Genomic DNA, 19,201 nt, shown 5'->3' with positions numbered 1-19,201 from the left:
AGGAACTATTAATTCCTTCACCTTAATTAAGCTTCATGTGCTTGGTAAATTATAAATACCCCTTTCAATTATTTTTCGTATGTATTGTTGGAGATAAAAAGAAGTGCTGTAATTAAAGTAAAAATTGCTTCTCTTTTGAAAGGTGTGGATTCTGCCTGGACTAGTGTAATAATGAAGCTGGAATGCTGAAAATGGCTCAGGGCACTACTGCCTATTCAGTGTGCAATACACCACAGCCTAAGAAGATGTTTATTTTGAAAAGCCAAGAACTTGGGGTAGTTCATGTATTTGGGGTCAGCATGCTACAAGGACTCCATTTATAGAGTGGTGCCCAAAGCACAGAGAGAAAGGACACTGGTGGGGGAGATGCCCAGACCTGAATTTAATTTCTCTCCTCCTCTCACAAGCCCTAAGACCTCCAGTGAAAAGTTACTGAACCTCTCTGCACTTGTATTTCCTCAGCCACAAAAGAGAGGCGATGTCTAAGGGAACAGACCCTGCTAGTCCTGTAGTCAGTGACAGAAACAACGTTGCTCCCCACTTTCCCCCATCCCTCCTGTCCTCAAACATCTGCTTTTCTCTGTCTGCAACAGCCAAATGGGATCAGCTCAAATTCAGGAAACAGTTGAGGGTCATTCTAGGAGTATTCGCTCTGACTTGAAATAGGTAAAATAAATAAACCTTAGTCCAAGTAGGTACTGAGATTTTTTTTTTTTCTGTTTTCAAAATCAGAGAAGCAGCTTCTTAAAATCTGAATGACTCACAAGAACACTAATGAGTCCATGATTTCCTTTATAATACTTTTACCAAGCCAGAGGTAATCTGGGTTTCCTTAAGTGTGTCGACACTTGAGCTGATTTTTAGAGGCACTAAATGTATTTCCATCACTGGGTCCTGGGCCCTGAGCAAATAGTAGGAACAGCCACCAGTTTTTGAGAGCTTAGTGTGTGCTAAATACACATACTTCACAAACACAACCTCAGGCAATTCTGATCAGTAGCTTTTTTTATGATTCCTACTTGGTATAACAGGCAAACGTGTCAAGTACCTCTCCTCCCCAGAAGTCACTTAGTTTTGAAAGGGCCAAGCTGGGATTGAAGCCTAAGAAGTTCTGTCTACATACAAAGCAGAGCCTTTTGCTTTCTGTGATATGTAATGTTTCCAACGAGCACCTTTCCATACATAATCCAGAATAAAGGGGGCTGACACTATGAAAACATAAGTTGTGACTCATAGAATGTGACTGGCATAGAACGACTCTTTGGCACTATTAAAGCTGGAGTTATTAATAATATTATTGATATTTACTCTCCATACATCATTTAAGATGAACTCTTTCTTGGAATTTTCCCAGTAGGCTAAACCTAATATTTTCTTTGTGTTTGACTCACCCTTCTATTTCTTGACAAGGAATTATATAGGCCCGTGAGATAGCTTTCAATTGCACTGACCATTTAGAGGAAGAAAAGCATTTTACATTGTAACCCATTACTGCATTCAGATATGCTAGTATTTTTACTCTATTTGACTTCATTGTGTAAATGCTGGTCTTGAAGACCTAAATAGATGTTTCTCCAAAGAAGATACACAGATGGCCAATAGGTACATGAAAAGCTGCTCGACATCGCTAATTATTAGAGAAATGCAAATCAAAACTACAATGAGGTACCACCTCGCACCAGTCTGAATGGTCATCATTAAAAAGTCTACAAATAACAAATGTTGGAGAGGGTGTGGAGAAAAGGGCCATATGATCCACCAATCCCACTCCTGGGCATGTATCCGGACAAAACTATAACTCGAAAAGATACATGCACCCTTATGTTCATTGCATCAGTATTTACAATAGCCAAGACATGGAAACAACCTAAATGTTCATAAACAGATGAATGGATAAAGAAGATGTGAGATATAGATATATAGATATATAGATATATACACACACACACACACATACACACACACACACAATGGAATACTAAGCTATAAGAAAGAAAGAAATAATGCCATTTGCAGCTACATGGATGGATCTAGAGATTATCCTACTAAGTGAAGTAAGTCAGAAAGAGAAAGACAAATACCATATGATATCACATATGTGGAATCTAAAATTTGACACAAATGAACTTATCTACAAAACAGAAACAGACTCACAGGCATAGAGAACAGACTTGTGGTTGTCAAGGGGGCCGGGGATTGGGGGAGAGATGGATTGGGAGTTTGGGACTAGCAGATGCAAACTATTATATATAGGATGGATAAACAACAATGTCCTACTGTGTAGCACAGGGAACTATATTCAGTATCCTGTAATACACCATAATGGAAAAGGGGGGAAAAAAAGAATGCTGATCTTGACCCATGAACTTTATTTCAAATTGAAAGTAGGTCGTAGTCTGTGTGTAGACACATATACACACATGCATATGTGCCTATACACACACCATGGCTTCTAGCTCTGAATTTAAATCAACTTGGATGGGCTTAAAATTTAACTCTTCTCATCAGTCTGTTATTCAGTGAGATTTAACTTCAATTTACCTATTTTGTCTTTCCAAACTATTTGTCTCTTAAATTTGTGAACAACACAAAAGTGCCTGACATATTCTGACAATTTCCTGAATGAAGACATGGGTGGTGCTTCAGTAAATAATTTATTCTTGTACACTGCGTGAACTACTCATGTTTTATTCCAGTTTTCTATTCTTCATTTCATTACTTAATATGCTAACAGTCTTAGGGTGAGGAAGGGGACAAGACGTTATAGGCGCGTGGGATTAGAAGTTAATCAGCCCAAATCATCTCAGACCTACAAAGAGGGCTCCCTCCCTCCAGCACAAGTCCCCAAACTTTCCCCACTCCAGCTGATATTTCCAGAAACTGTAACACTTCCCAGTTAAACCAACTCTAATTTATAAAAGAAAATTGAACTCTTTCTCAAATGATGATACTTTATTATTAGCAAGAGTCTTGAGAATTGCTGTTCTGTCATAACACATTACACAGTCTCTCTCAAAGACTCACTCGAGTGTCTAGCAGCCCTTAGTATCAGAAATAATTTTCCAGCTCCTATAATTGTCCTTTTGAGTTGCAGACTGAATAGATTCAAACAAAAGAAATAACTTTTTGGTAATCGGTGGTGCAGGACACAGACACACTAAAAGAAGTATAAATCCTCAGATGGATTACCTTTTGATAAATTGGGAATTATAAACCCAATTCCTTCAGTGGCTCAAGATCCATTAAAATTAACCTCCATTTTCAACCTCCCCGATAGCCCGTGGCTGCCCAATCACTTACCAAATTGGTCCACAGATAAAGGAAGGGAAGTTTGTCATGTAGACGATAGGGTTGGGAGGTGTTTTTTATATGAGGGATTTTTGCATGAACTGCTATTTGAATTACTCATGTTGCTATTCCTGTTGACTTATTTTCCAACAATTATTAGAGGACTTAGATGTTATTTCAAAATTGAAATTCCAATTCTCTTTAATATATTTCTTCAAGAAGGTAAATGTGTCCTTCAAAGGAGGGAAGCAATTCCCGCTCTTACTATTTTCCTTGGCGATGCTGAACCACAGCATCTGGGGACTGTAGGTGTGAGCACAGCAGGATCAGCAGCCACCTTAGAAAAGCTGGCTTTCCAATCTGTGAAACGAGATAATACAGTGCTGGCCTCACAGCATCTCTGAACAATGATGAGATGCTCATTTATTTGGTTCTCGGTTTTTTCAATACTTGCCTTTTCAAGAGCAGAAACACTAGTGGCAGCTCTGCGTTCCTGGAGCCAGTTCAAAGAGTTTTCTTAAGATTGGATCCTTATTTTGGCTTCTCCAACCTCAAAGAGCTTAATTAAATTTTGGGAAAAACTTTCTCTTGGCAAGTTTTAGATTTTGTAAACAGGGAAAAAAACCCTTTAGATTTGCCTAATTCCACACTTGCGGGTACTGCAGAAACAACGAAGACATACATTTGTTCCTGCTGAAAGGCAGGGGGAGAGAGAGGCTTCCAGCCATCACTGGAGGACAGCTGAAAAGACCAGCTCTATAGTTTTGCTCAGTAAATAGATGAGTCTCGTGAAACTATCAGACTCTATTGCCAGGGGTTTTTTGTTTGTTTTTTTAAAATTTTTAAGCCAACCAAATAATATGAAAAAATGTGAGACTATCAGGTTACCTGAGGTGTCATTAAATGCATCTCTAAAGAAAGAAAATAATAGGCCCTAAGCAAAAAACATAAACTCAAATAAAAAGCATAGATTACATGTCTGAGATGAACACATGGTCTTATTACACCAGTAAAGAGATAGAAAACGGCCCACTAAGTAGGTGTAAACAATGTGGTGGTACCCGGTAAACGTGAAAAAGAAAAAGATGCGAGACAGGATATTAAAGTATTTTATGGTATTAAGCACAGTGGGTCTATTAAGAGGTTTTAGTATCTCTGTGTATATGTGTGTGTGTGTGTGTGTGTGTGTGCGCGCGCAAGCGCATGTGCACATGTTAATTCTGAAAGCTCATAATCTAAACCAGTATCTCTTTATGGGACAGCTTTAACCTTTCGTTAAAACAGATTCTCAGAGCATCCATTCGGTGGATGCTCTTCAATCACCCATTCCCTGCTTTAATCCTCTGTGTAACATTCCTTCTGGTTAACCACTCAGGGCTTCAAATTGCTAGCAGTAGGGAAGAACTTTTCCAGAAAAGGTTTATTAAACAGTAATGCCTAGAGCCAGACAAACACACTTCCTGGAAGCAGTGAAGAAAAATGAACCCAAATGAAAGACCACATTAAGTATAATTTTTAATTTCCAAATCTAGCTATCTTTTCTTGGGAAAGTTTGCTTTAAAACCACTTTCTATTTGTTTGCTTCAGGGAAACAACAATAATTTCTAGTTAAGTTAAAAAGGAGAAATTCCCCCTTGGTTTATTAGTGTAGGTATTATATTTCTATGCTAGTAATTAAGTCTTGGAGTTGTTAACCAAGTGTCATCAAAAAATCTATAGCATAACACAATAATATATAAAATATGAGAAATTAAAGTACCAAATGCACATTTAGCTGGCATCCAGAAAAATACTACCAAAATTGATCCTTTCATCATGGAAGAGGACTGAGCCCGACCGCAGCCTGATTTCCCTGTTAACAAGACACAGGCCCGCTTACCATGGTATTACCTACATACACAGAACCATACATGGAAGTTTGTTCATCAACTAGTCAGCACTGGTTGAGCATCTTTTCTATGCCAGGTGCTGGTTATACAAAAGTTAAAAAAAAAAAATCTTCTCTCCCCTCAAGAAGCTTGGCATCTAGTGGAATGGACGGAATGTCAACTGACAAACCAAGTGAAACACAGCAGAAGTGTTATTGTCTCGACATAACTGAAAACTCGTGGAGGATGACTCAGCTGACTATGCCTGAAAGATTAGGAAGAGCTCACCTAAGTGGGGTCGGGGGAAAGGTCTTAGGGGTGCCATGTCAGCCAGGTGAAGGAGAAGAGCCCTAGAGGAGGAATAAAGGAGAGGGTGGAAGTAACTAGGAAGACTAGTGAGGGGTGAAAATATACCTGTAGATTCGGCATGAAGAAATTTTATTAAAAGGCAGGTTATGCTGGATTCAGACAGGAGTAGTAGTTGAGGATGGGGGGTAGGCATTGACTCCTCTTTTAAGAAACGTGGATTGGAAGGAAAGAGGAAGACCCAGCAATAGTTTTTTGCAAGGGAGTCTGCCAGGATCAGGGCCTGTAAGTGTGGGCGGTCTGAACTCTGGCCCTGTCCTGGTCCATTCCCTGGGGGAAGGCTGGGGGAGCCCCAGATCACCCTCGGCACACATGCCAAGGAGGAAATGATTCTCCCCAGAGGTGTTTGTCCCCAACAGAATGAGCTTCTAGGACTCATACAGCGACATGCATGCAATAAATAAAAACCCACGGTGGCTCAATTTTTATTGAAAACTAATTTGTTCCGCCTGAACTAAGATTAAATTTTTAAAAATATTTGCCGTTTGTAATCTTTTAAATATATAACATTAATAGCCTACCATTTTTGTCACGTAAATATTGTATAACCAAAGTAGAAGATGAAAAATGTTTTCCAGGAGCTGTGGCTACGGTACTTCTCTATAAAACAGAGGCGCCCTACACTGCCTGTACCTGTGGCAACAGCCAAAGCACGACGCCACGTGAGCAGTGGGTCAGGCAGAGCCTGGCCCATACGCCAGCCTGTTCCCTCCTGTGCAGGGGGCAGGCTCAAGGCTGCTCCTCTAGTTTAGCTCTGACTCACTGCCTTGACTCTCTCCAGGCAGCCCTGGTTGGTTTTTGTTTCTTTGCTTTTTTTTCTTTAAGTTGAGGGCTCTCAAGAGGTGGTGTTTTATTTTGAATCAAATTTCCTTTTCATATCTATTCAGAAGTGTGGAAAGAGTCTAGGAAACATCAAAAATCAAAATTCCATTTACTTGAGTTATTTTGAAAGGAGGGAAGTCCCACACTTTCCCGACTGCAGGAGAAAGCAAGTTTATACAGTTTTGGGGGAGGAGGGCTCTCCACAGAACACAACTCAGTGGCGGAGTGGGAAACCCAGAGGAAGAGGAGAGAGTGGCAGGGCACACTTGTCTCCCAGGCCTATGTGGGCCACAGATTCACTCTGACTACTGGGCTACCTGAGCTCTTGAAAGGCAGCAGCTGCCTTGCCCAACCCACCAGTCTCTACCCTCCCACTTTTCTGCACAGCTCTGAGTAGCCCGACCCAGGTTTGACTATAAAAACTGCAAGAAAGCACACTTGTAGGGCACATCCAAAGCCAGCCTCCTCTAGAAAGCTCAAAGCAAAAAGGAAGGGAGGAAGGAGGAAAGAAAGAAAGAAAGAGAGAGAGAGAGAAAAAGAAAGAAAGAAAAAGGGGGGGGAGAGAGGGAGGGAGAAACGAAGGAAGGAAGGAAGGAAAGGTGTGACAACTTTATTCGCAATTCCTATTTGAAAGTGGAATAGGATTTCAGACAAAAGAGAGCTCCCAGGCCTGGACAGACAGCCAAGCTGAGTAAGTCCCAGTGGTCAATGAAGTTCTGAATTCGAAAGTCTTCTGAAAGGCTTCTCTTTGACTCTCAAAGAAAACAATTTAGAACTAAACGTGAAGAAATATTTTGATTTCATTGGAACTTAAGTGTTCCTGAAAGCTTTATCTTAATATAAGATTGCTATTAACATCACGATTTAAAAATAAAGAGATAGATTTGCGTTAGGGCACAGACGAAAATCCTATAATCACATGCTAATAACCCAAGATGTACTATAAATGCCTGCTAATTACCATGGAAAACTATGGGATTAATATTAACAATATAACTAATACATCCTGGTACAGGGAAAGATTACTTTACTGGGAACCAAAATTAAAGACAGATTGAATAAAGAGCAAATGGTAAGTTTCACAATTAACTACAAAATTATGTCAATATTGGTCACATTGGATGTGACTATAACGTAATGATGCTTATTTGGATGTGTTTGTGGAATAAGTCTCATTACATGACGATCCATACCACCCGTTCTGAAAGTGCAAAAACTGTGGTGTTCATTATTTTGAAACATCTGCATTGTAAAGCAAGAAAGTAATTCTGTTCAGTAGAGAAATTATATTTGAATGTTTCAATATATCTGCTGTAGCTTCTGATTTTTCTTTTTTTCTTTCTTTTCTTTTTTTTTTTTTTTTTTTTTTTTTTTGCGGTACGCAGGCCTCTCACTGCTGTGGCCTCTCCCGTTGTGGAGCACAGACTCCGGACGCGCAGGCTCAGCGGCCATGGCTCACGGGCCCAGCCGCTCCGCGGCATGTGGGATCTTCCCGGACCGGGGCATGAACCCGTGTCCCCTGAATCGGCAGGCGGACTCTCAACTACTGCACCACCAGGGAAGCCCTGATTTTTCATTTTATAAATCAATATTAGTTGTTGAACGTCTTATAATTTTCCTTCCCTGTTTGAAAGGAAACAAAGAGAAAAATATCCCTTCCCAGGAAAGTGGTTTTGGAATTATTCATGGTCTGAGTAGACTTGGTATGCAGTCTGGTTCATTTCGTGATTTGTGGTTCATTTCAAATGTTTTAAAAATGGCTTACATTGTGCAAAACTGGATCCCTTCACCATGCAAATGAGTCCCGGGTAACTCCCAGCCTGCTCCATGTGTACACGATGCCTCCAAGTCGTCGTGCCCCTGGCTGGACTCAGCACCGCCAGCCTCCACTCCCCCGCAGCTGGCCACGCTGCCCCACCCAACTCCCTGCCTCAGGGCGGGACACCCGCCTTGCCTCGCTAACAAAGCTGAGCTTTTCTTCTGTGATTTTTATCTTCTCCTTTATTCCCACAGCCAGTCAGTCCTGGAGAGTCCACCAGTTCTAGAATTCATCTCTCATTCCTGGGTTAACTTTGCATCTCTCCTTTCTCAGCCATAACCGTCTCTCCCTCACTTCATCCCACCCCCATGCTGGCCCAGAACTACCTCTCTGAAATACAGATATCACTGCATGACAGTCCTGCTAAAAATCCTCAGTGGTTATCCAAAGCCTCCAAAATCAAATATTGCAACTCATTAAAGAGAAATACCGCCTCATCACCATATTCCATTTGCCTTTATTTATTCCCAGTCTCCTCCTTGTCAGAGTTCTGGTAGGACTGAAAAGTGAATGTGACACATCCACCCGGATGAGTGACAACTTTTACGAACCCTCACTTATGTATTCCTGGATCTCTAAAGCCCATTCTGTTCAACAGTAGAAAAACTGAATTAGCAAAATACAAAGTATGCATGTTACACCTCAATATAAAAAAGTATAAACACACACTTTCCAATAGCTCCCCAGCAAGACTGCAAAACAAGACTCTGGAGCCAAGCTAATGTCAAAGCAGCAGAGGACGAGAAACCCTGAGCTTAAATTCCCCTCAGCATCTGGTGTGGTGATGTTCCTCTGCAAAGACCCACCCCATGGTCTGAGAGATAGCATTTCCCCAACATTCCACCTGCAGCTCTGGGGGTTACCACCAGGACACATGTGGTATTTGTCAATGGCCCTCTAATACCTGGAACCTTCTGGGCCCTGGACCCTTAAACACCCAGCTGGGCTCGTTCAGCCTCCAAGGTAGACCTGGAGCTTCAGCCCGTACCTCATGGAAACAGCTTTAAACGGGGCTCTTCTTCGAGCTTGAGACCAGCAAATTCCATCTATACTTCATATCCCCGGTGCTCTAAGATTCCCCTTAAAAAAGCAAGCCTCTCCACGGCTACCACAGCCTTCAATCTCATTTTCTCAACCCAGTTTACTCGGGACTTCCCTCCTTCTCCCCACTCTCTGTGTAAGTTGAATCGATGACACTCCCACCAGCATGCATGAGAGTTTCCACCCCTCCCATCTTTGCCAACAGTTTTACCAGATTTTCTAAAAGTATGCGCCGATCTCATTCTGGTTTTTCTGTCTGGATTCCTGTACCTCTGCGTGGGCTGCTTCCTTGACTCACAGCACTCTCCGCCACATTTTCGACCTCAGCCACTCTTGTTATCTTTTCAGAGGGGTCTTAGAAACATCTCAGGGAAGTGTTCCTCCCATGTGCCCCTCACAGCTGGTCATCTTCTTGCCTCCAGACTTGAGCAGTTCGAGGAGGGGGCTCCACCTTATTCATTTATCTCTGAGTTGCCAGTTCCTAACGGAGGGTCCATTTGCTGAGCGAATGTGGAATCACTCTGCCTTTCTGCAAGCTGGTGGTAACTTGATGGGACCAACACTAACTCCATGTCCCCTTAGAAAGGGGCTTTCACACTCAGAGAGGAGCAAACGACAGATATCATCAAAGCGGCGATTCCGTACAGTAGGTACAATTGGCACAGGGACAATCTCTGGGCTGCAGAATGTAAACGTATTTATGACCTGGAATAATTCTGTTATCCGATGAGCTCACAAGAAAGAACTTGTGAAACTTAGAGAAATCTGCTTGTGTGCTTTGCCAAGCAGCAGAACGCACTTGGGCTGGGGTTGGTTTGTTGTACTTATATCCAGTAAGAGCTAATTGCTAATGTTTCCTTCCCCACCGACATAGTTTATGGCCTAATGTACAAGAACCACATCTCTGAACTGGCTTTTAGAAATATCAGAACTAGTAGCAGCCAAGAGTCCTACCACCCAGAGTGCAAGATGTTCTCAATGTCTGGAGAGAAAGGCGTAGAGGAGAGAAGAAGGACCTCAGTGCAAGGTCAGTTCATGAATGTGTGCAGTCATTCTGCATGTAATCAGGGCTGACGGGGGCCAAGAACTATCTAGAGGTCAGGATACAAAGACGATAGACAGTGGAGTAAAGACATAGAATAACAAAAAATAAAACAAGGGATGCAAACTCCAGCATTCCTGGGTTTCCATCCTCACTTACCAGGGATTTGACCTTGGGTGAAATTCTTAGCCCCTCACCATCTCAGTTTTTAAACAACAAAGTAAGTTGTTTTCAGGAGGAAGGACAAATGTTTATGTCTGATGCACAGAAAGGGCCCAGTACACAGAAGGCAAAAGACACATGGGAGCTTTTTTTTTTTTTTTTTGCGGTGCACAGGCCTCTCACTGTTGTGGCCTCTCCCATTGCGGAGCACAGGCTCCGGACGTGCAGGCTCAGCGGCCATGGCTCACGGGCCCAGCCGCTCCGCGGCATGTGGGATCTTCCCGTACCAGGGCAAGAACCCACGTCCCCTGCATTGGCAGGCGGACTCTCAACCACTGGGCCACCAGGGAAGCCCCACATGGGAGCTTTTATTAAGACATAGTTCACTCCTTCGAAAGCCTGCCTCCTGTCACTGTAATAAGAGTTTCATCCATACATCTGTTCATTCATTCATTCACTCATTCATTCCTTCAGGAAATATTTATTGAACACTCACGATGACTTGGGCTCTGTGCTAAGCATTGGGGCTGGAGCAGAGAACAAATCAGACAAGTGCCTGCTCTTATGGGGCTTATTCTATTAGGAGGGGGCACACAATAAGAAATAGAAACGTATATTCATAATAACATGTTAGGTGATTATAAGCACTCGGCAGTAAACTAAAGTTAAGGGAGCTCAAGAGCGATGAGGGTGTGACTTTGGGTAAGGTGACAGGGAAGGTCTCTCTGATAAGGTGACAACAAGCAAAGGCCTCCAAGAAGTGAGGGAACAAGCTGGGCAACATATGAGTATCCACCCAAGGAGGGATGTGACTGGTGTGAGGCAGGGATGGCCTCACCGGGAACTCCACTCAGCCCACAGGAAGCTGGGAGCTGAGGCGCCATGTGCTCTGAGGGGCAGCCTCCTTCCCTGGCCCTCGGGCTCTCACTCTCCTTTCCATGGATCCACAGACAGGGCTCCATCGGGGACGCTGAGGGTCCTCTCCCGTCAGGCAGCCAGCACACAGGGGCTACTCAGAGCATCAAGAGTATGTGGGAGATGAGGAGTAGCCACAAAGAACAGCCAACAGTCTTATCCAAGGGAGACAGATTTATGTCAGGAAAGATGCAGAATGTTCTCCAGGCATGATTATTTCAGGGTGCAAGAGATGACAAGAGAACCCTTGAGTGCGAGTGCTGAGGGGATGTTGAAGAAGGAAAGATACAAAGAGAGGTAAGAGCTCCATCGGGCTTCTCCTGGAATGGAGGGAGGGAGGCCGCCTGCCAGAGACAGGCTGGTTGTCCCAGGCACCCCTGGAAAGGAGAGGAAAGGATGTGCACACCCACACACACAAAATTGTGTTACGCGAAATTTGAGGAGTTTGAGGTTCCCCTAGAGCCCACACCTACAGACCCCAAGGGCCAAGGTTATGAATGCTTGTTTTAGCAAAAGGGGCCTCATCTCAGTCTCTGACATGAGCTTCAAGTTCACTGCCTGCAGGGCTCAGTAGAACTTGCTGACCACAGTGGCTGGTGGAGGCGTGGGAACTGCAACTTTGGAGCCCTGATGTTAACCTCCAGTTCATGGAGGTTAAGAAAGATAACACAGGGCTTCCCTGGTGGCACAGTGGTTGAGAGTCCGCCTGCCGATGCAGGGGACACGGGTTCATGCCCTGGTCCGGGAGGATCCCACATGCTACGGAGCGGCTGGGCCCGTGAGCCATGGCCGCTGAGCCTGCGCGTCCGGAGCGTGTGCTCCGCCACGGGAGAGGCCACAACAGTGAGAGGCCCACATACCGCAAAAAAAAAAAAAAAGAAAGAAAGATAACACATTACATAATTTTGGATTCTTCCTTTTCTTTTGCAGGCTTCTAGAAGGTTCTCAACCCAAAATGACAAGAGTATAGCATACACACTCTTGGGCCTCCCTACCCCCTCAGCAGCCAAGGTGCAGCCACACGAACATTCTCTACACTGCCCTGCAGAGTTACTACCGGTGACGGCACACCACACACAGACATATGTGCTGTAGCAGCATCAGCTCCCCCGTTCTATTGGAAATGGGGTTAACCACCCACTGGTAGAGGAACAAAGGGCTTGATTTTTTTTAAATCTAGTACAAGAATGAATTAGGTGAGATGTTTTGCATATTTCCTAATTCTGTCAGGTTGAGATTAGGGGTAGAGACTGTGGTCTGAAAATTGATTTTCCATTTGAAGCTAAGGGGCTGATTCAGTGTCTTGATCTCAGATTCAGAGAGCAAGTAGCCCAAGTAGCCGTGAAGCTATTTAGTAAGAGTCACAAATCTCAGTGATGAATCGTGTGTGTACATGTGCACACACACGCATGTGTAAAGGGTTACATGAGGGAGAAAAGGCAGGCAAGAGGTGATAAAGAAAAGAGGTAAGATCTGAAATCGTATGAGACCTGAGAGATCATTCTGGTCTAAGAAAAGTAAACCTTGTAGCAACATCAAATTTAAACCAACAGGTATGCCAGTAAAATGCTTTTATTATTTGCCTTATTTGGACCTAGTCCATATTTCTAGTTAACTGCTCCTCTCATTTTCTTGGGCAATAATTATAAGGCTAAACTTTTCAAATAAAATAAAATAGTTCCTCTGCTCTGTGCAGATTGGCTGCAAAGCAGGTTACGGCAAGTATCCCCAAATCCTTCGTCCTAGCCAGTCAGTTTTGGGGGTTCAGGGTATGACCTGGGGGAGGAAGATTGTTTCTATCCCAGCTCTTGCACTAATTCCTGCCCTAATTATCTGAGGACAAGTCACTTGGAAAGGTGGGTCAGTGAGCCTCTCTAGACCTTGGCTTCCTAGTTTATTAGATAAATAAGTTTGACGAGTTTACAGATGTGTATGTGTGGCAGGGGGGAGGGGGAGGAGTGGTGTAGCCATTTTGCAAGAAAAACCAGCGAGTTAGTTTCACTATGTTCTACAGTGAGTCTCTAACCCTAACCTAGTTACTAACTTCTCTGCCATTGGTCAAGGGGCCCTAGCAAGTGTGAGATGGAAGGTCTGAACAATCCTTCATTACAATGCGAAAGAGATCAAAGTAAACATCCTTTTAATGGCTCACTAACACCTCTGGTATCCAACACAGTGGAAACCTTCGTTTGGCCTAGCCTCACTGGGGCTGTACGCTCTTGGTCCACAAAACGTGAAAATAAAGCCTATAAATGAGAAATGATTTATTTCCTATGGAAGCAGCATGTAGATAAAGTGTTAAAATTACTTAGAAACACATATACATTAAGTCCTCTGCCTTCAAGTTGTGAACTTTCAAAGATTCGAACCTGTGTTCACGTGTCCAATCACGTAAGTTAGCTCACGTGTCTGGTGTACATTGTCACCTGCGTGTGTCCTCTACAAGTGGTGGTGCTTTTGTGTACTTTACTGTACAGTACTGTACAGAGTACAGTATCACTGGATCATTTTTTCAAGAAGGTAGATAGAATTGAATCCAGCAAGGAACCAGAACCTGTGCCATCAGTGTCAGGCGTGAGTGAAATTACAGCTTGCCCTCCGTCTCCTACTGCTGACGATCCTTCAGCTCTACCATCTCCACCTCCTCTCCCTCCCCCAGTCAGTAACTCTTCTTGCCTGGTCACTCAATGCCAGGTCCTGTATGCCAGCTGTTGTAGTGTACTACTGTACTTTTCAAGGTGCCGTACTGTAAGATTAAAAATGTTTTCTTCATTTCTTTGTGTTTGTTTTTATGTATTATTTGTGTGAAAAGTATTATAAACCTATTACAGTACTGTACTATATAGCCAATTGTGCTAGTTGGGTACCTAGGCTAACTTTGGTGGACTTACGAACAAATTGGACTTGCAAACGCGCTCTTGGAAGGGACCTCGTTCGTTGGTAGGGGACTTACTGTATTACTGCGTTTCGTTTGTTTGTTTTTGCAGTATGTGGGCCTCTCACTGTTGTGGCCTCTCCCGTTGCGGAGCACAGGCTCCGGACACACAGGCTCAGCGGCCATGGCTCATGGGCCCAGCCGCTCCGCGGCATGTGGGATCTTCCCAGACCGGGGCACGAACCTGTGTCCCCTGCATCGGCAGGCAGACTCTCAACCACTGCGCCACCAGGGAAGCCCTATTACTGCGTTTTAAAGTAATTTCTAGGTACTTTGAGATCCAATTGCTGACTTCCCCTGCTTTGCTCTGTGCCTCAGAGGTTGATTCCTTCAAAGTGCATGTGCCAGGGTCACGTGCCCTCTGCTTCAGGGTAATGTGGCCACTGGGAAGCACTGGGGGAGACTGGGAGGCAGAGTGAAGCCAAGGCAGCCCCTCTCCCCTGCCCTCTTGGCACTGAGGGGTGTCTCCGGCAGCGATTCCTCTGAGGTTCTGCCTGCTCCTGGAAAGCTGCTCCCTCTGTGGTCCCAGCTCCAGCTGGTGCCTGTTCCTGCTGGGCAGCTCTCACAACACCCAGCACCTCTCCCTCTGATCCTCTGGCCCTCCAGCTAAGAGCAGCAGACTCCTGCTGTTGCTCCTCTCTGCATTGTCTCACGGTGCCTTCAGCCCTCCCCACTTTGGCAATGAATTCTCTCCATGGAACTCTCTGGTGTGGGCTCTGCTTTCCTGACAGGACTCTGAGACTTGTCCAGAGGGCTCGAGGTCTCTGAAGAACAGACATCACGTGTAGGCATGTACAGATTCCAGAAAATGCACTTGGCAGGTCCATTCCTTCCCTGCTGCCAGGAAAGCTCTCTCAAACATTGCCTTTGTCTGATCACCTAGGACTATTTGCACTAGACACGTGTTTGGATGGAAGGAACATGGGATGGAGAATGAGAGAACGAGAATGCTGTATCTAGTCACGTGACCTTCGCAAGTACCTTAGAACCAAATGAGCTGAGGTTATTCGCGTCACAGGGGGATATCAGTTCCTCTGGCCTGCCTGCCAATTATTAGGCTCAAACACAAGAGGGCATGGAAATATGTTTTAGAAACTGGCACGGCCGTTGCAAATCTAAATCTCTTATTATAGGAGACACAATTGACTTTTATGGAACGAAAAGTGTTTTGCTCTCAGCTTAGCCTGATTTTGACTTCTCAGCCTGATTTGTACTAAATGTACTAAAACATAGGAAAAGTGCACAGACTAGTGCCTGGCACATCATGAGAGTAATGTGGGTCCCAGCTGTGATTTCTGGGCTGGGCTCTCCTTTGTATCATGACAACATGGCAGTTTACCGAAGACTATGCAGGGAGGTCAGGGTCAACTTACCGATGTCGAGGACCCTCTGTTTGGCCGTGTGCTGTCGAGAGTGCCAGTACTTCCAGTATTTCAGCTGCTCGTCCCGGTTTTTGTCTTCACTGAAGACCACCATTACCACGCTCTGCAGAGGGGGAGAACCACGGAGCTTACTTTCTGTTCGGCACCTCCTGCTTCACACAGTCTCCAGTTCTAGTTCTATCAGAGGTGGGTTGCTATAATTTCTATAAATTTGCTTTTCTTGCTTTAGAAAAGCCCAATAAGCTCAGTTGTATGGTTTGTCTTGTTTTAAGATGGGCCTACTTTAAAAAAATGAATGGGAAATGAGAACAGCACATAGTGAAAAAGAATGCTACATCATTTTTACCATGAATCGTAAACAAACAGATTATCCAATTTACCAGCAAATTTATTATTGTGTGAGCTGAGCGGGCATACCAAAAAAGATTTTTTTTCTTGTATTGGAAACAAGAACATTTTTGAAATTTCATATCCTTAAACATAGAATTTGGTGCTTTTGGAAAGGAGCAAACATCTGTTTCTGGCCTAATTAAGTGCCTCTGGCTGGATGAGTGGGAATAATGAGAGAAATACTAAAAGATGAGCTCATATTGATGAACGAAGATCTAAGCTACAGATATCTCATAGACCAAAAGCTACAAGGTCAACTATGTTATTTATAAAAATATGTGGATGTACTTTTAAAATGAGCATGAGAAACTAATAATATCTTATAGAACTAAGAATCCCAAACTGCGTTCACTTCTAAGTTACAGCCTTGTTCAACTAAATATATGTTAATTCATTGTCATTTATGAGATGGAGGAGGTACCAAAAACAAACAAATAAACAAACCGCAAAAACCCTTTAATTGCAGCAGGAGGAATACCGTATCCAGGAATATACTCCCCCACCCCCATTCCATATGCAAAATCTTCTTAGACATTTTTCCACTGTTCCAGAAGAATGTTTCAATGACTCTCATCCTTTAATAACTTCTCCTTTGTAGCATGTCACATACTTGTAGTCATCTACCTAATTATTTACCATTATTCAGTCCATGGCAATGTCTTCCCACTGATGCCTATCTCAGTGGGGGCTGGGACAGTGTCACTCACCACGGGGGCCCTGGTGCCCGACAAATGAGAGGTACCGAACACATGTCTGTGACTGAGCTGTCAAGTCAAAACCCGGCTTGGTCCCGGTGGTATGTAAACATTTGTTACACAGGAAAGCAGACGTTTGTTAGAATAGATGGTTTAGAAATATGCAGCCATACTATTTGCATTCACAAGCGGCATGACCCTCCAAGGCATGGAGGAGAGCTGACAAGAAAGGGATCCACTGGCTGGGCTGGTGGAACTCTGGGCTCAGCCTCTCTCCATCCTCCCGCCCCCTTCCGCAGGCTTTTCCATTTATACGTAAGAGTTTACTGCCCAGCCTCCTGGTCTTTTTCTCTGTCTGTTCCAAAATAAAAATAACGTTTCAGGTAATTTTTTCTAGCACATGACTAAAATGGCATATTCTTGGGATGGAAATGTATTTTTCCAGTGGTAAGGAAAAAGGAAACTGCTATTACCACGGCTAAGCTTCGACTCGGGATGCAACACGGTTCTCAGAAATCAGTGCTAGGAGGGAGGTTCCAAGTGCATCCCTCATTTCGCCACACTGCTGGCTCTACCAGAGCCTAGGAGTAAGAAAGATTCATTCTGAGAAGGGCCATCCTACTTTCCAAGGCTGTTAGACGGAAGCCCTTAAGAGAAGGAAGCCTCTTGGTTTTAGGCAAGATGCAAGAGAAGGAAATAAAATTTCTATATTAAATTATTTCCATGATTTCAATGAAAGAAAATTCTTGGAAAAGTTCCTGCACTACAAACTGTTGTCATGGCCTCAGATTACGAACCATGCGTCATCTTTTCAGGGTGATGATACAAGTGTTGTTACCAAGGTGTATACATGAGTTATACACTTGTAATTTACAAGATTTTTTTTTTAAAGAATATGTATCCAGGGGCTTCCCTGGTGGTGCAGTGGTTGGGGGTCCACCTGCCGATGCAGGGGACACGGGTTCGTGCTCCAGTCCGGGAAGATCCCACATGCCGCAGAGCAGCTGGGCCCGTGAGCCACGGCTGCTGAGCCTGCGCATCCGGAGCCTGTGCTCCGCAATGGGAGAGGCCACAACAGTGAGAGGCCCACGTACCGCAAAAAAGAAAACAAACAAAAGAATATGTATCCAGTGTCTTCTTACCAGGCATCCACATGTGAGGGTTTAGGATACAAATTCTAGGATATATTTCCAGAGCTGGATCCCATGCTAAAATCCGTCTGCCTTTCAGGCCTCCATGCTACTCAGCACAGTACACTTAGTGGTTAAGACAGTAGGTTCGGGGGTCTGACTGCTTGGGATATAACCCAGTTCCCTCACATTTGAGCTATGTAACCTTGGTCAGTTGCTAGCTTCTAAAAGGCCAAGTTTCCTCATCTGTAACATTATAAAAGGAATGCCTATTTCACAGGGCTGTTGTTAGTTTCAACGAGTTACTAGATGTACAGTGCTTAACACAGTGCCCAGCACAGAGAAGATATACTCAATAAAAATTAGCTGTTACACTGTGGCTCTGGTTGTTGTGATGATGGGGACGATGACGACTGATGATGACGATGCTGCTGCTGCGGCTGACAGCATACCTCCACCGTAGCCTTGACCTCAGGGTTGGAACATACCAACTCCTCTGGAGGGCACACTAAGCACTCTTCCACCTGCCACGGGTTCAGCCTCCGGTGGGTCGTTAGCCCCACATCCTCCCTGTCTTCCCCTCACTCTCAACTGCCCTGCCTCCTGCCTCCTGCCGCTCCGATCTGGAACTGGGACGGCCTTGGAGGGAGAAGGGCCTGCTGGACAAAGGAGCAGCAATTCTTCCTTGTCTTTCTCGTGGAAACAAAGCCGTAAAACCGGGTTGATTCAAGAGAGCAGCACTGCAATGATTTTACCTAAAAGCTAGTAACAGGCAAACCGGCCAGCAGGTGCCTGGACACTCTTTTCTCTTCTACCTCAGGTGTTACCTTTGCCTGGGAATCTGAGTTGGGGTAAACTCACTGGGCTCGGCACAGCACGGCGTTCCTTTCTCAGTATGCAGAAGAAAGAGCTTAGGAGGAGGCAGCTATGGATAAAATAAGGGGGGGTGCACACCACGCACACAGCAGCATAAATCATTTTACAACAGGGCAGGAAACTCCTTCAACCTCTTTTGAGAGCTCTGCTATAATTTTCCTTTTCGGTCGACAGGGATTACCAGTTCCCTCCCTTCTCGGCAGTAGCAAGAATGCCAGAAGCTGGCAGGCTTCCAAGGCAGTTTCATGTCCCACAAATAGAACTAATACTCGTGAATGTGAAAATTCCTCCAAGTCACTCCTGGTAAGGATCATATCATGCCCGCCTCTTGACTCCTGAGTAAGCGCCAGGCTGCAGGAGGCTTTTAAGCAAAGCTGCCGAGGGCCCAGGGATGCAGAATGAATTGCACCCTCCTTTTCAGAAGAAAGCCCAGCTCTTTCCTGCCCACACATACGCTCTGACTTACAGCT

The 19,201-nt window shown here is 44.3% G+C and overlaps 1 protein-coding gene across 1 annotated transcript in view; it reads right to left on the bottom strand.

The window, feature by feature from the left end:
• Nucleotides 1-19,201, bottom strand: part of GRHL2 (grainyhead like transcription factor 2) — a 164,688-nt gene that overhangs the window by 68,273 nt on the left and 77,214 nt on the right. The window contains exon 7 of the mRNA XM_081259033.1: nt 15,632-15,743. Coding sequence (XP_081115159.1) covers nt 15,632-15,743 — 112 coding nt within the window. The remainder of the gene's footprint in view (nt 1-15,631; nt 15,744-19,201) is intronic.

The sequence above is a fragment of the Mesoplodon bidens genome (assembly GCF_964165515.1).
Source record: "Mesoplodon bidens genome assembly, chromosome: 16".
Taxonomy (NCBI): Eukaryota; Metazoa; Chordata; class Mammalia; order Artiodactyla; family Ziphiidae; genus Mesoplodon; species Mesoplodon bidens.
The sequence above is the reverse complement of the archived record's forward strand: the minus strand, read 5'-3'. Positions and strand labels throughout refer to the sequence as shown.